Source organism: Perca flavescens, chromosome 16 (assembly GCF_004354835.1).
Source record: "Perca flavescens isolate YP-PL-M2 chromosome 16, PFLA_1.0, whole genome shotgun sequence".
Taxonomy (NCBI): domain Eukaryota; kingdom Metazoa; phylum Chordata; class Actinopteri; order Perciformes; family Percidae; genus Perca; species Perca flavescens.
Genome location: NC_041346.1, coordinates 5,166,471 through 5,190,167, shown reverse-complemented (window position 1 = coordinate 5,190,167; position 23,697 = coordinate 5,166,471). Strand labels below are relative to the sequence as shown.

Sequence of the window (23,697 nt, the reverse complement as noted above, 5' to 3'; positions counted from 1 at the left end):
TAAGTGAGTATCATTAAGTCTTTTACACATTCCTATCTCTTGGTAAATAAAAGGTTTAAAAACACTGATACTGACTGACAGCAATCATTTAATAAATTAGCAGTGTTAGGTCTTTGAGAGGATGCACCTTCCCAGTATTTGTTTGTGGTGCTGGACCAAAGTTCTTAAGGTTTCTTATCTGTGTATTGTAGCACATACATAGATCTTTAGGACAAAGTTGACTAATCTCAATTTTACCAATTTGTTCTGTCCACGTCAAACAAACATGCTAATGTTGCCATACAGAGCATGAACAAAAATGGAAACCATGTCTTTTGAATACAGGTGTTGGCAGGTGATTGGCTTTGACTAACTTTTTTTTTTACTAGGAGCACTGTAACCTCTAAATGAAAAAATGTAGGGACACAGGCAGAAAATGTAGGGGCGCACACCTTAAATCGACCTGCAAGGCAATTTTTCACATTTCCTCCATTTTAACTGTATTACTGATAAATGCTTTAGTGATAAATACAGAAACTACAATCTGCTGTATTTTAGTTCATTTTAATTAAATGCTCCTAATACATGCACATTCAGAAATATAAACATTTTTTATTAATTTTATTAATATTAACCCTTGTGTTGTCTTCCCGTCAACCTTGAAAAAAAACACTTTTTTTTCCACTGACGTGTTTGACGCCTTTTTTTCACACTTTGTTTTTGCTTTTTCCATTGTTTTAAATGGTTAAATTTTTCTTCTACACATTTTCAGCACTTATTTCTACATCCCATATTTTCTGATTTTCAAATTGAAAATGGGTCAATGTGACCTGAAGTCAACACAAGGGTTTAATTAATGTCAGTTGTACATTATTATTGCCTCAGCCTCATTCAGGCTCTTTGCATTGAGTATTTTCTCTCTCTCTCTCTCTCTCTGTCTCTCTCGCGCCCCTTTGTTTACATGCCACAGGTGAAAATACTTCCAAATGATACATCTGTCGGTTCCTTCAGGGAGCCTCCTCGCTCACGGATATGCATTTTAGTAACTGGGAAATGGTGCGCTGAGAACAATTTCCATCACAAGCTGGAGGATCGGGGAGCGAGGAGTTAAGGAGGTACAAATTCTTATTATTATTAGTCATTGTCTTATTGTCAAAAAAGATGTATATGGGACCTTAAGAAGTTAATTACTATGTGACCCTTTAAGCCAATCAACTGCCAACTCATGTATACAAAAGACATGACTTCCATTTCTTTTCATGCTCTGATGAAGGCCACTAAGCCGAAACATTAGCATGTATTTTTGACATGGCAATAATAAAAAATATTTTTAAGTATTATTAGGTATTTCAAATGCTTATTTGACAGTTATATGCAGTGCCATAATGAAAAAAAAAAAAAAAAGAAAATCACAAAACTTTCACTAACAACTCCTCACAGATCAATTATTATTGGACATATAGCAATGGTGCATTTTAAAGCTGATACAGTAAGGGATATGTGCTTTTATCAGCTGTAAACTGATACATTAGTGTGTCTTTGAGCAGTAAAAACACACAACACTGTCAATAAATAAGTTTACCAGTTATTGCTAAGTTAAGTTATTCACATCTTTTAATTTCAACAACCTCATTACAATGTGAGGAGTGATGTAAGGATTTTCTTCATGTTGTGTACAGTACAAGGTAAAACCCCAAGTTAATAATATAACAAGATAATCAGACTGCCTTCTTAAAGAACAGTTTGTAATATGAGTAGAAAGAAACCAAGCTGGAAATAGCACCTAAATCCCCAAACAGGTGAAAGATGCCTAAAAAGGGCCTCCCACTGTGCTTTCATGTCTTGTTTCTGGAAAACATGCGTTCCCCTCGGAGGGTAAGGTGCTGCAGTTGGTACTGTAACACCTCAGTGTCTGATGACTCTTTGATGCTTATTTTGTCCAGATTAAGGTAGTCCAGAGACTTGGACTGGGCCCTCTTCCCTTTAAGCAGACAGCGGGGTAGTGGAGTATGAAGACCCTTCCCAGGCTCCCCGTGGGCCAGGGACCTGAGAAAGGTGTCACTCGAGCTGGGCATACGCCTCCGTCTCCGCCCATTGGCAGCAGGAATGTCGTAGGGTTGGTAGTAGCGACTTTTGCCTTTGCAGATTCGTGAAGAACGGTGGATGCCCAAGTCCACAGACTTTGGGACAGTGCTCTGGATGGAGCTTGATACAGCTTCTGATACAGAACCCTTCTCTGGAGTGCCTTCTGACCACTGATGGGCCAGTTTGAGCAGCTCCTCACCAGTGGTGAAGCCCACCAGATAGTTTGAGTCCATGTGGAGGATCTGGTATCCTGCAACAGTACCTCTGATAGGTGAACATGGGGTGCTGGCACAGCGAGGTCTTTCTGCTTCTGGTTTCAATGCAGCTTTGATCTCAGCTGCAGGAAGAATGGAGACGTGTGCCCTTGAGACTCCATTGATATCCATCTCCATCCTTACAGACATATCCTGACTGATGAAAGGTGGAAAAAAAAAACAAATTGAGTCACTCTTTTGTCTGGGAACAATACAGCAGATACACAAAACACAAACACTCACACAAACACTAAAAAAAGGTCCCATGGCATGAAAATTTCAATTTATGAGTTTTTTTAACATTAATATCATAATGTTCCCCCAGCCTGCCTATGGTCCCCCAGTGACTAGAAATGAAAGATAGTTGTAAACCAAGCTCTGGTTATCCTGCTCTGCCTTTGAGAAAATGAAAGCTCAGATGGGCCAATCTGGAATCTGCTCCTTATGAGGTCATAAGGCATACAAGTATGCCGAAACGCGTCGGAGTACTTTAAGATTTATGATGACCAAGCCATAAATAAAGGCTTTGTATTTTTCTAAAAGAGAGTGCCTTGGAGTTTCCTTATTGATTTCTACATTATGATTATCCCATCCAAATAGCACCTCAAGCTAACTTTTTGAGTCCTGGAAGCGCTCCACTACAGACATTTGATAATTATTATTATTATTATTATATGTTGTGCTCCAGTGAGCTTAAGACAATGTTCCACACGATAGCAATAGAACCACCAATTCTATCTGATGACAATGCGCTGATAACCACATTCCGTTGTGATATGTTAGGAGAAAGATCTAGGAGATGGCAATTTAATAATTCCCTTCTCCAGAACACAGCTTTTGATACAGGATTTAAAGGTTTAAAGGTTAAAATTTCACTTTATGAGGTTTTTTAACATTAATATGTGTTCCCCCAGCCTGCCTATGGTCCCCCAGTGGCTAGAAATGGCGATAGGTGTAAACCGAGCCCTGGGTATCCTGCTCTGCCTTTGAGAAAATGAAAGCTCAGATGAGCAGTTTTGAAATCTGCTTGTTATGAGGTCATAACAAGCAAGGTTACCTCCCCTTTCTCTGCTTTGCCCGCCCAGAGAATTTGGCTCCAATTTGGGATTTTGGAGAATCATGGCTTTCAAACGAGAAAAGTGGCAGTTGGTCAAGGCCACACCCCCACCCTCCACCTTGCCCCTCCCACTCTCCTCCTCAATAGCTACAGAGACAGAAATGGCACATACTAAAGGCCTTTTTATAGTTGTGCGTCGAATCGACACATCTACGCCGGACCCTACGCCGTAGCCTGACGTACACCTCTCGAAAAATTTAACTACACGTCGCGGCGACGCACATAGCTCGGCCGTGGCTTGGTAGCGTTGCATTTCTCCCGACTCATTTCCTGGTTCTCCTTCTCCATAAACAACATGAAATTAAGGAGAGGGTTAACTTTTCCTGCTACATATTTCCCACTGGGGTCAGAAAGCACAGAGGAGACACTTTGTTTCTCTACTATGACTCTAGAGTCGCTACTCGCTCCGAAGGTAATCGCCGGCACTCTCTCACTTCTCTCTACCAAACACTCCCCACACACACACACATGCGGCTCGACGCACACACCAGCACACAAGTATAAACATCAGGCCTCTTTTTAAGGCTACGGCGAGAGCTCTGCGTGGAGCCGACGCACAACTATAAAAAGGCCTTAAGGAAAGCTCATTGTGAGACTGGCTCTAGTGGCTGTAGTTCTGCACCAAAGCTGAATTTCGGGAAAGAGACTTCAGATACAGTATTAGGGGACAACTAAGGTCTATATAAAAGCATCCAAAGAGCACCATGTCATGGGACCTTTAAAACCAAACTGGCTGAATTTATATCATTTAATACCGACTCAGTTTCTGACCCTGAATATACATGGCAAGCAACTGAAGGATTTATTAGAGATTTTACATCTTCCTTCACGGTCAATTTGAAGAGGAAAAGAGAGGCAAGGATAGCAGAGTTGGAAGAACACTGTAAATCGTTAGACCAATCTCTTAAGGCTTGTTTTTCTAAATCTACAAACTCTTCTAGTCACAAGTCGAACAGAGCTGCTAAGGAGGAGAGTTGAGTTCATAATGCACATTGAGGCAATATTATTTTAACGGCTGTAAACCAAGCAAATTGCTTGCTCTGAAATTAAAATAAAGCGAATCAATAGCTACTATCAACAGCATGAGGTATCTCAACAAATCCTAAGAATATTAGCACCACTTTTCAATCCTTTTACTCAAAGATGTAGGAGTCCTCCTGCAACCCAGATCCTACACAGTGCCAGAAGTTCCTAAAAGAACTAAACTTGCCTCTTCTCGACCCAGAAGAGAGAGAAGAATTAGGTCAACCGATAGCCTTAGAGGAACTTAAATCAGTATTAAAAACAGTTAAAAAAAAGGGAAAACACCAGGGTTGGATGGAATTACATCAGAACATCTACAGTATTTTGACATATTATGACTTACCATTTTACAAGCTTTAACTTCAGCCATAGAGAAGGATACTTTCCAACAACAAACCATACACGCATCCCTACAGCGAGTTGTCCAGGAATAGTATGAAACTATAGTAAGTAGTGTTCAAAGGGATCTGGCCAATTGGTCTGCGCTGCCAGCATCACTATGCTCCAGGATTGCTGTTGTTAAAATGAACATAGTTCCACGTGTGAATTTCTTAAGTACAATGATCCCTTTACCCCCACCGATAAATTTCTGGAAGAAACTTGATACCTTAATTCGGCAATATATTTGGAATAATAAACATCCATCCATCCATCTTCGTCCGCTTATCCGGTGTCGGGTCGCGGGGGGAGCAGCTCCAGCAGGGGACCCCAAACTTCCCTTTCCCGAGCAACATTAACCAGCTCCGACTGGGGATCGGCGTTCCCAGGCCAGGTTGGAGATATAATCCCTCCACCTAGTCCTGGGTCTTCCCGAGGCCTCCTCCCAGCTGGGCGTGCCTGGAACACCTCCCTAGGGAGGCGCCCAGGGGCATCCTTACCAGATGCCCGAACCACCTCAACTGGCTCCTTCGACGCAAAGGAGCAGCGGCTCTACTCCGAGCTCCTCACGGATGAGTGAGCTTCTCACCCTATCTCTAAGGGAGACGCCAGCCACCCTCCTGAGGAAACCCATTTCAGCCGCTTGTACCCTGGATCTCGTTCTTTCGGTCATGACCCAGCCTTCATGACCATAGGTGAGGGTAGGAACGAAAACTGACCGGTAGATCGAGAGCTTTGCCTTCTGGCTAAGCTCTCTTTTCGTCCACAACGGTGCGATAGATTGAATGCAATACCGCACCCGCTGCGCCCGATTCTCCGACCAATCTCCCGCTCCATTGTCCCCTCACTTTCGCGAACACAACCCCAAGGTACTTGAACTCCTTCACTTGGGGTAAGGACTCATTCCCTACCTGGAGAAGGCATTCCATCGGTTTCCTGCTGAGAACCATGGCCTCAGATTTAGAGGTGCTGATCCTCATCCCAACCGCTTCACACTCGGGTTGCGAACCGATCCAGTGAGTGCTGAAGGTCGCAGGCCGATGATGCCATCAGGACCACATCATCTGCAAAGAGCAGCGATGAGATCCCCAGCCCACCAAACTGCAACCCCTCCCCACCCCGACTACGCCTCGATATCCTGTCCATAAATACTACAAACAGGATTGGTGACAAAGCGCAGCCCTGGCGGAGGCCAACCCTCACCTGAAACGAGTCCGACTTACTACCGAGAACCCGGACACAGCTCTCGCTTTGGTTGTACAGAGATTGGATGGCCCTGAGAAGAGACCCCCTCACCCCATACTCCCGCAGCACCTCCCACAGTATCTCCGGGGGACCCGGTCATACGCCCTTCTCCAAATCCACAAAACACATGTAGACCCGGTTGGGCATACTCCCAGGCTCCCTCCAGGATCCTTGCGAGTGAAGAGCTGGTCCGTTGTTCCACGACCAGGACGGAATCCGCATTGTTCCTCCTCAACCCGAGGTTCGACTATTGGCGAACCCTCCTTTCCAGCACCTTGGAGTAGACTTTACCAGGGAGGCTGAGAAGTGTGATACCCCTATAATTGGCACACACCCTCTGGTCCCCTTTTTAAAAAGGGGAACCACCACCCCAGTCTGCCACTCCTTTGGCACCGTCCCAGACTTCCACGCAATGTTGAAAAGGCGTGTCAACCAGGACAGCCCCTCCACACCCAGAGCCTTGAGCATTTCTGGACGGATCTCATCAATCCCGGGGCTTTGCCACTGTGTAGTTGTTTGACTACATCAGTGACTTCCGCCTGGGAAATCGACGCCAATCCCCCATTATCCTCCAGCTCTGCCTCTAACATAGAGGGCGATTAGTCGGATTCAGGAGTTCCTCAAAGTGCTCCTTCCACCGCCCTATTACCTCCTCAGTTGAGGTCAACAGTGTCCCATCCTTACTGTACACAGCTTGGATGGTTCCCCTTCCCCCCTCCTGAGGTGGCGAACAGTTTTCCAGAAGCACTTTGGTGCCGACCGAAAGTCCTTCTCCATGTCTTCTCCAAACTTCTCCCACACCCGCTGCTTTGCCTCTTTCACGGCAGAGGCTGCAGCCCTTCGGCCCCCTTCGGTACCCTGCAACTGCCTCCGAGTCCTCCGGGATAACATATCCCGGAAAGACTCCTTCTTCAGTCGGACGGCTTCCCTGACCACCGTTGTCCACCACGGTGTTCGTGGGTTACCGCCCCTTGAGGCACCTAAGAGCCTAAGACCACAGCTCCTCGCTGCAGCTTCAGCAATGGAAACTTTGAACATTGTCCACTCGGGTTCAATGCCCCCAGCCTCCACAGGGATGCACGAAAAGCTCCGCCCGGAGGTGTGAGTTGAAAGTCTGTTGGACAGGGGCCTCCTCCAGACGTTCCCAATTTACCCGCACTACACGTTTGGGCTTACCAGGTCTGTCCAGAGTCTTCCCCACCCTCTGACCCAACTCACCACCAGATGGTGATCGGTTGACAGCTCTGCCCCTCTCTTCACCCGAGTGTCCAAAACATACGGCCTCAGATCAGATGAAACGATTATGAAATCGATCATTGACCTTCGGCCTAGGGTGCTCTGGTACCAGGTACACTTATGAGCATCCCTATGTTCGAACATGGTGTTCGTTATAGACAATCCATGACTAGCACAGAAGTCCAACAACAAACAACCACTCTGGTTTAGATCAGGGAGGCCGTTCCTCCCAATCACGCCTCTCCAGGTGTCTCCATCATTGCCCACGTGGGCGTTGAAGTCCCCAGCAGAACAATGGAGTCCCCACTGGAGCCCCATGCAGGACTCCAGTCAAGGTCTCCAAGAAGGCCGAATACTCCGAACTCCTGTTTGGTGCATATGCACAAACAACAGTCAGAGTTTTCCCCACAACCCGCAGGCGTGGGGAGGCGACCCTCTCGCCCACCGGGTAAACTCCAACACAGCGGGCGCCAGCCGGGGCTTGTGAGTATCCCCACACCCGCCCGGCGCCTCACACCCTGGGCAACTCCGGAGAAGAAAAGAGTCCAACCCCTATCCAGGAGTATGGTTCCAGAACCAAGACTGTGCGTAGAGGTAAGCCCCACCAGATCTAACCGGTAGCGCTCCACCTCCCGCACCAGTTCCGGCTCCTTCCCCCACAGAGAGGTGACGTTCCACGTCCCCAGAGCCAGCGTCTGCTGCCCGGGTCTGGTCCGTCGAGGCCCCTGACCTTCACTGCCACCCATGTGGCATCGCACCCGACCCCAACGGTTCCTCCCACAGGTGGTGGGCCCATGGGATGGAGAGGGAGTTGCCACGTAGCTTGTTCGGGCTGTGCCCGGCCGGGCTCCGTGGCAAACCCGGCCACCAGGCGCTCGCCGACGAGCCCACCGTCTGGGCCTGGCTCCAGACGGGGGCCCCGGGCTTCCTCCGGGCAGGGTCACTCCATCTCTGCTTAGCCTTTTTCTGGAATAATAAACAACCTAGGCTAAAATACTCTACCCTGCAACGTACCTCAAACTCGGGAGGCTTGGCACTCCCCAACCTTAAAGTGTACTACAGAGCCGTTCAACTACAGGCTCTCAGAGTGTGGATGGATCCCTGATCTACCATGGAGAGAAATAAAGCAAAACCTCATTGGAAGTCTGAAGGCCCGTTCACAATGTACGCGCAAATGGCAGCGCTGCGCTATGAAACCCATTATTGTCAATGGCTTGCGCACATAGAACTGGTCTGCCGCTGCGCGGAGCAAAACGCAGCACAAGCGGCATTTTGCGGCTGGCCGCTCTTGCGCGTGCCGCGGTCAAAGTTCAACATGGTTCAACTTTGACCGCGGGACGCGTAGAAGCTGTCCGCAAAAGCGCCAGACGTACATTCAGGGTCCAAAAAAAAAAACAGAAAAAAGTAAACACCGAATACAAGTGGATCCACAAACGGAACATGGACGAGAGGTTGATTTTGGCCGTCAGCGATCTCCCAGAGCTGTACGACACAAGTTTGAGGTCGTACAGAGACCTCGGATGCAAAACTATGCTGTGGTGCATATTTCCACCATAATAGGCATGCCAGATGTGTAGCTTATTGTAGCTTCCTAATCATACATTCAATCATAATCATTCAGGTTGGTTTTAGCTATGTGAAAAAAACATGTACATGTCTCGACTGAAATACAATCATAACTTTTCTCAAGATACTTTGGTGCATTTGTTAAATAATAATTTGCATTTGCACAACAGTGAGTGCATTTCTTAAAACAATTGGTGTAAACTGCACCGCATAGTGACGGACCTGCAAAAGCGTTTATTTTGATTGAAATCTTTTGTTTACATGTCCGAAGCAAGTAATGACCCAATCAAACTGACCAGTCCTTACGCCATTGTTTGCACCAAGATAGTCGATCTGCTTTGTGTTGTTGTCCATATTTAACAGTTCACTCTGTAGATATAGTGTAATGAACAACGCACATGAAAGGGAGCACTATTCTCTATGTGACACATTATTGTCATCTCTGATCTGAGAAATGTGCCAAAGCAACTGAGAAGAAGTGTACTGTTGTCAGCTGCGAAAATCAAATACCAAGTTGATATACAGCTCCATACAGGTATTTATAGGATATATTTTTATTTGTATGTTTATATGAAGTAAAATATGTTTGGACTGATTCACACAAGTCATGTTCGTTTTCATTGAAGTTCATATATAGGTAGTTAGGTATATGGCCGTTACACAGAATAACTACCCATTTCCAAGTGCGTAAGCTCCACTTTTGGAGGAATTAATTGCACATATGCATTAAACAAAGTGTTTTCCAGAGTATGAATAAATGATGATGAATGTATGAATTCAGGCTCACAGCTTAGCTTTATTATACCCAACTGCAATAACTGCAGACATCTTACTTACGTATGTAAACATGCAATGACACATGAAATGCAACATTTTATTTAGAAATGAAAACCCCTTCATAACCCATCCGCAAAATCGTAGGCCCGACTCTCATCAGCAGACCGTCTACTCCCTGTTGAGCCAAAACAACCCCTGGAACCGGTCACAGTGAAAGCGGAGCTCCTGTAGCCGGAATTCTCCCAACTGCTCTCTGGACCTGAGGGTCTTGTGCACCCGCACCTTTCTTGCTGCTGCTGCGGGTGCCTTCCTCTGTCTTTTCCTCACAACCAGGGCAAGTGCCAAGGCTTTCTTTTGGTTCAAAGACAGAAACATCTTCACCACCAAATCACTATTGTGTATCCTATATACGTCGCGTACTGCTCGTCTAATGTGAACACCGGACACAGGCGTGACGTGCATCCAACTATTTCCGCATGTATGATGTGAATTTGCGCTGCGCCCAGCACAACACATATAGTTGGGAATAGGACAACCTAGCGGCGAGCGCAGCGAATGCCGCGTACAATGTGAACGGGCCCTGAGACTGCAAGACCTTGCCTTTGCAGGTGTCCAAAAAAGTGTATGCTAGCCTATGACCCTATTATCACCAACACATTGACTAACTTTAAACAGGTGCAATTTGGCACAATACACACTTAATGTCTGGTAACAAACCCTTTGCTTGTAAGCAGTGGAGTGACAGAGGCATTTATACTGTAAAACAGTTATTCAATGAGAAAGGTATGTTGAGTTTTGAAGACCTCCGAGCTAGTTTTGAGGTCCCCAGGACATCCTTCTTCTTGTATCTGTGCTTAAGATCAGCCCTAAAATGTTATGGACTACCATGGGGAAACAGTCTTGAGGTGCAACCAGTCAATAAATGGTTTGTTGATTTTCCTGTGAGAGGATTAGCGTCCAAGATCTATGCTAAACTGTTACAAGTATCTATAGGAGAACTCCTAAATGGGAGCGAGAGCTGAGCCCTGAGGGGAATGCAATTAATTGGGAGACAGTTTGGGACAACATTTCCCATTGCTCCAAGAACCCAAATCACCAGCAAATCCACTTCAACATATGTCATAGGAAATTTTTGACTCCTCAGACGAGATACGTCTCTAAAGTCATTCACACTCCCTATTGCACATTCTGTCAACCTGAACAAACTGGAACGTTCCTGCATATGGTCGGGGAGTGTGAAGGGTGAGTGAGCGCTGTAGTCAGGCTTAAAGCGCAGCGTTGCGTTAGAATCTAGAATAATTGCCCAAGGTCCTGGTATCTCAGACACCTGAGAATCAGCGTGTGTGTTCCTGCACCCTTGCCGTAGATTCTGTGTGCCCTGTCAATTTCGATGGTAGCCCTGTTCTGTAGGGATGGAATCCATTTTGGCAACTGTTTTTGCAAAAATCCAACTGGGTCATCTGTCTCGCTGCCCTCCTTCAGTCCGATGATCCGGACGTTATTTCTTCTCGATCTATCTTCCAGTTCAGCAAACTTCAGCTCAAATTTCCTCTGGTCATCAATACAGGCTTTCACCGTCTTTCTCATCTGTCTGTTGTCCTTCTGCGCCTTGTCTAGTCGCTGTATTAAATCTCTTACTGTAGTTCCCTGCCTCTCCAGCTCTGTCCTGATGTGTTGAAGCGAGGTGTCAATTGCTGCCAACGCCTCCTTCACTGCGATGCAGACCACTGATTGAAGCCCGTTTTGTTGCCTTTCCAGAACCCTGGCCTCCTCCATACGCATGTCCGCATTAGCATCCGAAAACTCGCTAGCCGTCGCCATGCTAGCCGAGTTAGCAGAATTCTTTGCAGTTAAACTGCAGCGGGGTCTGCTTTTTCGCTCCTTCATGCTTTCCACAAAGTTACTGTGGTAACAAATGCAAGGCTTGACGTCAAATAAAAAAAGAATAGACCTGGTTTTTAATGATAATGCAGAGATGGGGCAAAGAGCCTCAGCCCTGAGCAGCCATGCGAGTCGTCGGTCACGTGATCTCCTTGTAATGTTTTTCTTGAAAATCACAATGAGAGGAAACACTGACAAGTTTTATGTGTGGCAGCCTTTTGCAGAGTCGTGTCATGGCATTTCATAAAATGCTGAAACAGCAGCCCGCTGCTAAGAAATGTATAGAGCGAAAATATTGTATGCTATTTACATGACCTTTATAAAATTCTTAATATTGTCATAATGAGTAATAGTGGAATATTGGTGTGCATGTAACATTTCATTACGGTTAACAACAACTCAGTAAAGGATATCCTTTGCTTATGGCATGCCAAACGTTTGCAGCAAGCATTTTGTTACCAAGTCAAACATCCAAATGTCTGTTTTAGACTAACTACTGTATATTTCTGTAAGTTAAGCTGACACATATAACATGGTACATATCGTTAGTTTAGCATCAGGATCCCACAGTCTCCCCATTCTCCCTGCTGATTACTTCACGTCTGCATACACTTTTGTCTTCATAAAAGCTCAGTTTTTTGGGTCGGCAGCTTATAGAAACTATAGTTATGGGTTCTTTACATTGTTAGTAGTAAAAATCACCAAACAGCAGCTTTTGGGCATTTTTCTGTTTGCTAGCAGACGGAATTGACGAGGAGGCACCTTCACGCAATACAAATCAATGGAGAGCGGCGAGCTGTGTTTCCCATCCGGTGGGGTTGGGACTTAAATGCGCTCTGTCCCAGTTAGATAGTACTGTAAATGCTTTATTATTCTTCATATATCTTTACAATGATTCCCCAAAAGAACCAAGCAGACCTGCCTTGTTGCATGGTTAAAATTTTGGTTTGTAGCTTGCTAGCTTAAAGTTTGAAAACAGACAGAGTTTAGGAACAGCAACACACAGAGAGCGGAGGATTCGACGTATGTGAGGCAATTATCCTAGAAATGTACTGTCGTTGATCCAAGCTACCGGCTGCCGGTTACAGTGTTCTCACTGGACCAATTTCAAAGATTTTTTTTCACATTAGTCACTTGGTGGTCTATTTCCACGACGTTCAACTTCTGGGATTGCTCCATTGCCATTGGAAATTCCAATGGATTTCACTAAAACAACTTTTGAACATACACATCAAACTAAACAAGTTCCTTCCTGAGGCTATTTTGCAGGGGCACCATGGCTTTTCCCAGTGCCCAGTGCCCATGACAATTGTGATTGGTTTAAAGAAATGCCAATAAACCAGAGCACGTTTTTCTACCATCCCGGAACGCTGTGTGGACTAGCCAGTCCCTCCTCCGCAGCGCCTTGTAGGAAGGTCTGGCAAAGCGAGACTAGTCCCTTAAACACCAATTCATGCAAAATATGGTCCAGATGAAGAAAAAAAAAAACGTTGCTCTTTAAAAAGGTCCAATATGTAATATATTTAAATAATTAATAATTATATAAATCACAACATGACCCCAATGCGTCAGATATTAAAGGTGCAATATTTAAGATTGTGTGTAATACTGGCAGCTAGCGGTTAAAATAGTTACTGCACTACCAATTCAAAATACTGGAGAGTCGTTTCCCCCGCCCCCTCCTGCCCAGACTCGAAGCTCACGGGGGTTGCCAGGCTGAGACCGCAGCATTCACAACAATGTTGCTAGACGCTTTTCTCACATAGCCAGACATTACTCCACAGCACAGCAGAGTAGCTAACGTTAGATGCTAGTCTCACATAGCCAGACATTACTCCACAGCACAGCGGAGTAGCTAACGTTAGATGCTAGTCTTACATAGCCAGACATTACTCCACAGCACAGCGGAGTAGCTAACGTTAGATGCTAGTCTCACATAGCCAGACATTACTCCACAGCACAGAGGAGTAGCTAACGTTAGATGCTAGTCTCACATAGCCAGATATTACTCCACAGCACAGCGGAGTAGCTAACGTTAGATGCTGGCTATATTGACAGTCATAAAAGCCCGTGCTCACGCGGAGCTCTGTAACCAACTGACAGACACACTTTTTCGGCTTAAAATTACAGTATGAACCGCTAAAAACACAACAACCTCACTATCCTCCCCACACGCCAGTCAGGCACACTTCCTCGGCTTAGAATTACAATACGAAACGCTAAAAATACCACTACCTTGCCGACGGAACACACTTCATTGGCTTAGAATTACGGCAACAATCGCTAAACACACTGCAAACTCACAGTCCTCTCTTTCCGATTTACAGCCCCCCTCTCGTGGTTTAAAATAACTCACCGTTGTCGGCTCCAGCCGCTGAAGAGGCTACACGCTGTAAACAGCCATGGGCTGCTTGCCTGGTCCTCCCGGTAACGTTAACAGTTAGCAGGGTTAGCATGGCGCTGTTAGCCAGGACCAGTCGGGATCACTTTACTGTCTATGTCACAATTGTTTTTGCGAGTAACCAACTCGGTTACTCTAGCTATATAATTCAATGTGAGTACACAAATGTTGAAATGACAAAAAATGCCTGTCCCTAGTAGCTGTGATAAATTAGCCTGAAGCTAATGCTTACCTGTTCAGGAGAAAATAAGCCAACTCTGCGTCCTTTTGGGCTCTAAGCTGTCTCCATCTTTCAAATACATCTCCAATATTTACCAGGGGGTTGTTACGTCTCTGGTCACGCAACTGTTAGAAACATGCTGTTTTCTTTTTTTTATGTCATGTAGAATCTATCTCCGTTGATCCTGTTCGTTTGTTTGCTGCTTTCATGGCTGTACTACCGTTACAGCAGTAGCGTGCTGGGTTTACGTTTTTACAGGTATATCTGGCAACCCGGCCTGGCTGTCAAACTGGGCCGTTGATAACAACACACAGACCAAAACATAAATTCCGTCACGGAATGTAAATTTCAAAAAGAAAAAATACTGAAATTAGCATTGTTGTCAGAAAAGATAGTATTTCAGTTTAACATGTTTCCTTAATATATGATGAGGCATTGGTGTCATTTTTGGATTTATTACAGTACAAATATTACATATTGGACCTTTAAGGAAACATGCTAAGTTGAAATACTATCTTTTCTGTCAACAATGCTAATGCCAGTATTTTCTCCTTTTGAAACTTCCGTTCCGTGGCGGAATGTCTGTTTGTGTTTTGGCACCGTTTGGTTTCAACTGTACAGTTTGACAGCCAGTCCGGTTGCCAGATGTATATTTTCAAAGGTTGCCAGATATACAATACAGGCCAAAAGTTTGGACACACCTTCTCATTCAAAGTGTTTCTTTATTTTCATGACTATTTACATTGTAGATTCTCACTGAAGGCATCAAAACTATGAATGAACACATATGGAATTATGTACTTAACAAAAAAGTGCGAAATAACTGAAAACATGTCTTATATTTTAGATTCTTCAAAGTAGCAACCCTTTGCTTTTTTTGATAACTCTGCAAACCCTTGGTGTTCTCTCAATGAGCTTCATGAGGTAGTCACCTGAAATGGTTTTCACTTCACAGGTGTGCTTTGTCAGGGTTAATTAGTGGAAGTTTTTCCCTTATTAATAAAAAAAGCAAAGGGTGGCTACTTTGAAGAATCTAAAATATAAGACATGTTTTCAGTTATTTCACACTTTTTTGTTAAGTACATAATTCCATATGTGTTCATTCATAGTTTTGATGCCTTCAGTGAGAATTTACAATGTAAATAGTCATGAAAATAAAAAGGAAAGCATTGAATGAGAAGGTGTGTCCAAACTTTTGGCCTGTACTGTATATCTGGCAACCTGTGAAAACATAAACCCAGCGTATTACAGCTGTAACGTTAGTACAGCCATGGAAGCAGCAAACAATGAACGGGATCAACGGAGATAAACTTCCGACCTAAAAAACACCGTCATGTTTCTAACAGTTGCGTGACCAGAGATGTAACAAACCCCGGGTAAATATTGGAGATGTATTTGAAAGAAGGAGACAGCTTAGAGCCCAAGGACGCAGAGTTGGCTAATTACCTCCTTAACTATGGAATGCTGTTTTATTCAATATTAAATGAATGAATAAATGGATTTAATAAAAAATAAATATGCCTTTGAAATACATCATGAAATAAATAAATGAGTCAATAAATACATATATAATTAAATGTAAATATTCATATATAAATGAATCAATTGGTTAAATAAATTATATTAAAAGATTTTACTTTTACTTATTTCATGGTACTTTTATTTCGTAAGTCCACGTTTATTTATTTCAAGAGACTTTTATTTCATAAATCCACATTTATTTATTTCCGTGGACTTTTATTTCCCAATGCCACATTTATTGATTTCCCTCTCTATTTAAATCAAGTTCTTATATGCAAATCAGGGGGGCGGGGCTCTCTCTCGCATTCAGAACAGAGCCGTGGGCGAAGTGAGAGTTCGGACATAATGGAAGACATCGTGGGCTCCGAGATAGCATGCTATCATTAGCAGATCAAATTGATTAACATGGTTTATCAGCAGATACTATTTTGGCACATATTGAAGAATTTTTTGAACTATCAGGAACATACATAGACAACAAAGTTTTAAATTGTTTAAGACTGATTGAGCAACGTGTTCTTGTGGAAGATGTCCAAGTCCAAGAAGTCAACATTACCACTGGTACTACAAGCACAGGTGCTGGACGCCCGCCTCTGGATATTCCAGGCGACATACTTTGTGTTGTCCAGCCTATCAACCCGAGAAATCGATTCAGAGGAGATTGGCTGAAGAAGGCCTTAGGTGAATTAACTTACTTATTGTGCTAAAGAGTAGCTATGGTGGGGAAAAAATGTATAATACAGGCCGCATTTTACTGTATTATGAATGTTTTTAGCCTGCTCTTTAGTCTGGATGACACACCAAACAGATCCGCTATTTCTCGGGTTGATAGACAGGACAATACAAAGTTAGCCAGCATGTCGCCTGGAATATCCAGAGGCAGGCGTCCAGCACCTGTGCTTGTAGTACCAGCGGTAATGTTGACTTCTTAGACATCTTCCAGAGGAGCACGGTACTCAATCAAAAGTCTTAAACTATTTAAAACTTCGTTGTCTATGTATATTTCTTGAAGAGCGCTTATATAATACATCAATGTGGACTTGTGAAAAAAATGTACCATGAAATAAGTAAAAGTAAAATCTTTTAATATATTTAACTAACTGATTCATTTATATATGAATATTTACATGTATTTATTTATGTCTCATTTATTTATTTCATGTGTTTCAAAGGCATATTTATTTATTTATGTATTCATCTATTTATGTATTTATTAATTTATTAATGTATTCATTTATTTAATACTGAATGAAACGGTATTCCATATTGAACAGGTAAGCATTAGCTTCAGGCTAATTTATCACAGCTACTAGGGACGGGTATTTTATGTAATTTTGTCATATCTGCCACATGGCGAATAAATGTTTGTACCAAAATAGTTATTAATATAAATAAAAGTCTTTTTCAGTCTTCATTTTGGTGAAGGTACAGCTACTTTCTTCTGCTCCTCTGCTGTCTGCAGGAGCTTCGCGGGCACACACACACACACACACACACACACACACACACACACACACACACACACACACACACACACACACACACACACACACACACACACACACACACACACACACACACACACACACACACACACACACACACACACACCTTTCCTCAAACCGCTTGCAAGACATAGTCGACAGCGGCGTGTGTGTTCAGGCATACGCCTGTCACCTGCAGGTTGTCAACTGTGTGCTTTGAAATGAAAGGGAGAAATCAGGACGCCGAGTAACAACTTTCAACTAGCGTTTTCTCTACTCTGTCTCTCTCTCTCCTCCAAGTCCCACCTCCCCACACAAAGACCATGAGACTGACAAGAGGGTACACTCCTCATTACGCTAAGGAACCAAGAGTCATCCAGTCTCTTTGGTAGAGACGAGAGAGAGAGAGAGAGAGAGAGAGAGAGAGAGAGAGAGAGAGAGAGAGAGAGAGAGAGAGAGAGAGAGACAAGGAAAACAAACAAGCATGCAAATGGAAATTATTGCGGCCGGAAAAATTATCGAGCTCATTTTTTTTATTTTGCGATAAAGTGATTTATTGACTATCGCGACAGGCCTATGTTAGTGTTATTTTTAGCGGTTCCCACCGTAAATCTAAGCTGAGGAAGTGTGTCTGTCCGTCGGTTGGAGAGGATGGCGAGGTTGTGGTGTTTTAGCGGTTCCTACCATAATACTGAGCCGAGGAAGTGTGCAGAGGTGTCAAGTAACAAAGTACAAATACTTTGTTACCTTACTTAAGTAGAAACTTTGGGTATCTATACTTTACTGGAGTAATTATTTTACAGCAGACTTTTTACTTATACTCCTTACATTTTAATGCAATTACCTGTACTTCCTACTCCTTACATTTAAAAAAAAAAAGCCTCGTTACTCCTGCATAGACAGGCCACACAAGGGTAATTGTTACTAAGCATACCAACATTGGTACACCAATTTTCTTGTCCAGTTTTGTTATCTTACATCCGTTGCCCTCACAGCTTCCTGCAGCTAAGCTTGGATGTACATTTACATTCTAAGCCGTAAAAGTGTGTCTGGCAGTTGGGTAGAGAGGATGGCGAGGTTGTGGTGTTTTTAGCGGTTCCTACAGTGATTCTAAGCCAAAAAAGCGTGTCTGTCAGTTGGGTAACGTACAGAGCTCCACGTGATCATGGGCTTTTATGATGTAGTAATGTCTGGCTATATGAGACAAGCGTCTAGCAACATTGTTGTGAATGCTGCGGACTCTGCCTGGCAACCAATGTGAACTTTGAGTCTGGGTAGGAGGGGCCGAGGGACACGACTCTCTCCAGTATTTTGAATTTTTACTGCAGTAACTACTTTAAACACTAGCTGTCAGTATAACACCTTACACCTTTAATGTACATTTAAGTGCTTTAAATATTGAAAGAGAGGAATTTTGGTGCATAGAACAAGACAGTCCAATCCAATGATGAAGGAATTCAGGAACCTCACTTAGTTAATTTAGAATTAAAAAAATATTTACAAGAACTTAACTAGAAATCTCAATAAAAGAATTACAGAGTGAGGGCATTTCATTAGGATGTGAACATGGCTATTCATTGTAAACAAAAAAGGCAAAGATTGTCTTACTGCTCAAATTATGGATCTTTAGAACTTATACAGTTGTAAAATGATATGCTATAAAAAGGTACTTTCAACTCTAGTACATCCTGACCAAACAAGGTTTGTGAAACGGATTATCTTCAGATAATATCAGACATCTTCTTTTCAAACTTCTAACATCTTGGTGGGTCATGTCAGTGGATTCTGAAAAGACATTTGACAGGCCAAAGCTTGATTTCCTGTCAATACTGATGCAGGGCACAATGCTAACCTCTTGTGAATCAGAATTGAATCGATTTGGGAAATCACTGTCGATACCCTGCCCTACTACTAAAGTTTCAATTGGGTCTTGGTGCTCTGGCCCTAACAATAATAATAATAATAAAAATAATAATAATAATAGAAATTTCAACAGGCCTTCACCAACCATTAGTTGATGCAGGCCCCAACTACTTTGCTTCTGTTGTGTCTGTGTAAGCGGTGGTTTGGGAGTATAACCGATGTTATAGGGCCCCCAAAAGTCTATGGCCGGCCCTGCATAGATGGACAAGAACACAGATAGATAAGAGCGACTGGAAGCCGCAGTAGAAAGGTTATAACGCCATGGCGCGGCTTACTGACTCAGTGGAAAAGGGGCAACACTGACAGAACCCCCAACCCCCAGTGCAGTACCACTGCAATAACTGGCTTCACACACACTTCACAAACAGATCCATGATAGGCGTGGTCCAACTGCTAATATTTTTGAAGCGTTTTTAAAGCTGTGTAAAAGATAACATTTCAGAGTAAAAGATGGCTGTTGCAACAAACGACAGGCCGGGTTCATCCTGTCCGCTGCTGCATGGGAGCTGGTAAGACTGCATGGGCAGGAGAAATAACGTCTTTATACGATATTTTCATTACTGTACCACACATGGTTAAATGCGAAGCATTTATATTTTTAAACGACTATTAAGACTTGACTGACACGATTGGTGCGTTTGATTGCCGTTTATTGACGGACGATGCTAAATCACCCTCGCTGTTTTATAGTCCTCATCACATCAGTTATCCCCAGTTCTCATGACCTATGACGAAACGGACTGAATACAATTAAAATACAAACCTGTTTGACTAAGAAGAATCCGATGTTCAACCTTTCGTCTGTGTGGTCTGTGCGGTCTCTAGCTTCTGCGCTCTCACGCCTGTGTTCCGTCAACAGCAGCAAATGGAACACTTCCGGTCTATTTTTCAGAAAAAAAGCAAATCTTTACAGTATTTTTCGATGGTAATAATTAGGCTATAATTTCCAGGAGTCTCTATTTAGAAAGTTGTAGAAAGTAGTTGACATGATAAAGGTGATCTTTTTATCCAGTTAGAGCACATCTATATGGAAGCCCATTTCGGCCAGTATGAATTATTATTATGAGATAAAAAGTCATAGTTATGAGATAAAAAGTCAAATATTTGAGACAAAAGGTCATAATTATGAGATAAGTGGTCAAAATTGTTATATAAAAAGTAGAAATGCCTTGATCACGTTTTTAGCTGCTGATTGTTGATCATCAATTAGCAATATCCCCACTAACAGAACATTTAGGGAACGTTGGAGAACCTAAAGGTTAGTTCGAACCAAACCAAACGTTTAGGGAACGTTCCCTCAGGGTTAAACATTAAGTGAACCAACAAACTGAAACATTCTCCTGTGGTTGCACTGTACTTCTACACAATGTTCCCGTTCGGTTGTTTTTGGTTGTTCTGAGTGTGGTTTTGAAAATGTTTATTTATTTTTCCATTGAAGTTTTTGAAGTAGCATATAAAAGGTTTGCAGTCACTTGATTTAGATTGTTCTTATAAATCTAAGTAAGATAAACAACATAGCAAGAGAATTATTTTTAGGCTGATTAGGCAATTTTCTAAAAAACAATACTTTTGTGCTTGATTTCTTTTTTTTAACTTTATTAGGTGAACTTAAAACAAGAATCTATCAATAGAATGATTTTCACAACTAAGAAAATCCACTTCTTTCATTTCACATTTCACTTCTAACAAGTGCCAACCGTTACACCCCCACGCCAGTAGGGGGAAGAAATGCAGTGCCATTGCTTTCAGGTGACCAATTGAAGTCCTGTCCTGACTTCCGTCAGAGAATGTCTAATAAGGAGAGAACTTCCACTCTCTGGAAAATTCCGGGTTGGTACAATGGGGCTAATAGGGAGTGAGATAGGGAGTGAACAGGCTCTCCATAGACAGGCTCTGCTTCCATCAAAGTTCCACTCCCTTGTTACTTCCGGCTTCTGAACTGGTTGCAGTTCCACCAGAGTTCCATATAGGGGGCACTCACAGGCCAGTGCAGAATGAATGGGACTCTATGGAGCTATACCCCTCAAAATCCACTTTTCTCAGGATATAATTTTTTTTGTCTAGTAATTTGAATGTTGCATTCGAAAGGGGAGGCTAAGAAAATACACACTGCTGGGTGTTTGTTTTTTTTAAAGTCGTTTTTTTGTTCTAAAAAGCCTTTTAAAATGTAAATGAAGTCATACAAATATACGACCAGAGATACTGCTTTACGGCAAGCTCTGAGTTGCTTCCTTTTTTCTCTCGAGGCATCGACAAAACAGCTGACAGGTTAGGCTCTCTCTGTCAACACACATGCTAGAAAGAGGTTTGCTAATGTTTTATAGACCATGCCGAAATATTCCCCCTGACATTCAGGCTCTGCTTCGGATACCGTCAAGCGGGATCTCCGATCGTAATCAGTCCTTCACTGACCAATCAGTATTCATTAGCAGAATGCTAGCATGTTATGGGCAACAACGACTCACCCTGTAAGAAATCAAAAGGACATAAGTACTCGTTCATTCAACTTTCGACCAATAACCCATGTTGAACTTGCAAAAACTACAATCAAATCTGAGGTTTCTCAACAACAATCAGGCGAAAGAGACACATTTTACCGTCTAGCTCCATAGAGTCCCATTCATTTTGCACTGGACCGCGATCACCCCCAGTGGAACTCTGGTGGAACTGCAAACAAATTCGGTACAATGGGGCTGAATAGGGAGTGGAACGGCTTTCCGTAGACCGGCTTTGCTTCCGTACACCGGTATACACCTGGCGAACAGGGCACACAAATGGTTTTAAGATCCGTTCGTTTGGTCCCAAATTCGAACTGAAATACTGCCATTGACTGAAACATATGCTGACTACACTTCACCGACGGTGTTATAACGCAAGGTAGGACAAAGATACCAAGAAAGACATTGTCGGCTGTCAACAGTAAAGACTTTCCTCCGCCATAAGGAACCAGGACAACAAGGTGGGAGATTTTGGTAAACAACTTAAAGAAAGCTCCGACATGTTGCCAGCATTATACAGCGAGTTGAGCTGAACTCAGTCGGACTCACTGAATGCACGTCAAAATTGGAGGCTGTAATTTACCATACCACATCCATGGTATTATCTTATGATACATCCGAGGGATGTATGGATGTATGCATGTATGTTGTAAAGCCTGTTACATGGATGTAACGTCATTACATTTCCCAAAACTGCCGGGCCTATCGGCTCAACCTAAACAATGGAGCTAGTTAGCTAGGTAGTTAGCTAACGTTAACGTAATATTCTTATGTGTCCCAGAGCTGCCAACTCTCACGCATTGGCCGTGAGACACACGTATTTGATTGGTTTCACACTCTCACACGCCACACCCCCGATTTTCTTTAAGTGTCAACCATGGATGTTGGTTGAGAACGGTGTCAACCTGTGTCAACAGTGTCAACCCGGTTGCAAATTTACGAATGCTACTATGGCCAAGCCAAGACCCACCCTACGAAGCAGCTCGATTGGTTGAGGTTAGGCATTTGACCTCAAGAGACAGCTGATTGGTCAGGGGATAGGACCTGTACCAATGGGGTTACGTTACCTTGCGTAAGACGCCTGGCCAATAAATGCTATCGAAGGTTGGGTCTTTTTCCTCACATTTGCGATGCTACTTCAGAAGCCAGCCCAGCCAGGCGCACGCATTTCCCCGCCTTCAGGTATGTATCTTTGAGTATTTGAGTTTATTGAGTATATGCTTTTAAACTTTAAATATCGTTTGCTTATTCATTTTTGTGTGAGTTCTACTAAACACTAGTAGATGATTTCCTCTTGGACCATCAGTTTAAATGGTAGAAAATATGTAAGGAATAATCACCGAGAGGCAGGGCAATAAACAGTTTGATATGCCCGGCTTGTGGACGGTTTACCGCCCGAGACGAACCTTAAGCCGTTTATTCTACTTCTTGCTTGCCAACATAATAAAACAATTCAAATACTTTAATAATTATGCTTTTTCTTATTCGTATTGCATGCTTTTGAGTTAATCTCCCTCAACAAAAAAAAAGTAGTCCCCTTTAGAACTACAGTGAATAACGTTAGCTCAGCTCAGTTTCTATAGCAACCACACATCAAACATGCATTCCTTATTCCGAATAATTTTTATTTGCAGTAAATGTATAACAAAATTATTGATTCATTTATGTGTAATAAACTGGACATATTGAAGGGCATAGGGAAAGATGAATTGGACAAGGTAGGCTGAGAGGATTGCGCAGCTTGAGGGGGAGAGATGCTTGCTGCGGAGGCCTGCTGGGGTGCGGACAACACCCGACTTTTTTTTCCGTGTTGGATGGGGCCCAGTAGCTTTTGAGGCTGGATTCACACCTGCAAAAAAAATAATAAAAAATTTACATTTGCAGTAGGCTTCAGGTTATTATTACCACAATGAATTTATAACCTAGGCTTAGGCTCACCTGTGTCCCATAACAGACATGATTTGTCTGGACTCCAGCCCGGCCTCAGACAGACGACGGACAGCCGTGCTTCTCATACCAGCTGCTTTGGACAATCGTGGAAGCATGTCCCCCAGGTAGTTCTTCCCCATCGGCTGTGTGGAGTACCAGAGATGTGGTTTGGGGTCCTTC

General features: G+C 43.3%; 1 protein-coding gene across 1 annotated transcript; it reads right to left on the bottom strand.

Annotated features, from left to right (window-relative positions):
* Window positions 1-758: 758 nt before the first annotated feature.
* Window positions 759-19,964, bottom strand: macir (macrophage immunometabolism regulator). The gene is made up of 2 exons (XM_028602019.1): window positions 19,854-19,964; window positions 759-2,475 (listed from the first exon to the last, which is right to left on the bottom strand). Exon 2 carries the CDS (start codon window positions 2,466-2,468, stop codon window positions 1,815-1,817), a length of 654 nt encoding a protein of 217 aa, XP_028457820.1. The 5' UTR covers window positions 2,469-2,475; window positions 19,854-19,964; the 3' UTR covers window positions 759-1,814.
* Window positions 19,965-23,697: the final 3,733 nt, after the last annotated feature.

What these genes read in the sequence shown, in the direction of transcription:
- macir (XM_028602019.1), bottom strand. Translation starts at nt 2,468, where the DNA reads ATGTCTGTAAGGATGGAGATGGATATCAATGGAGTCTCAAGGGCACAC.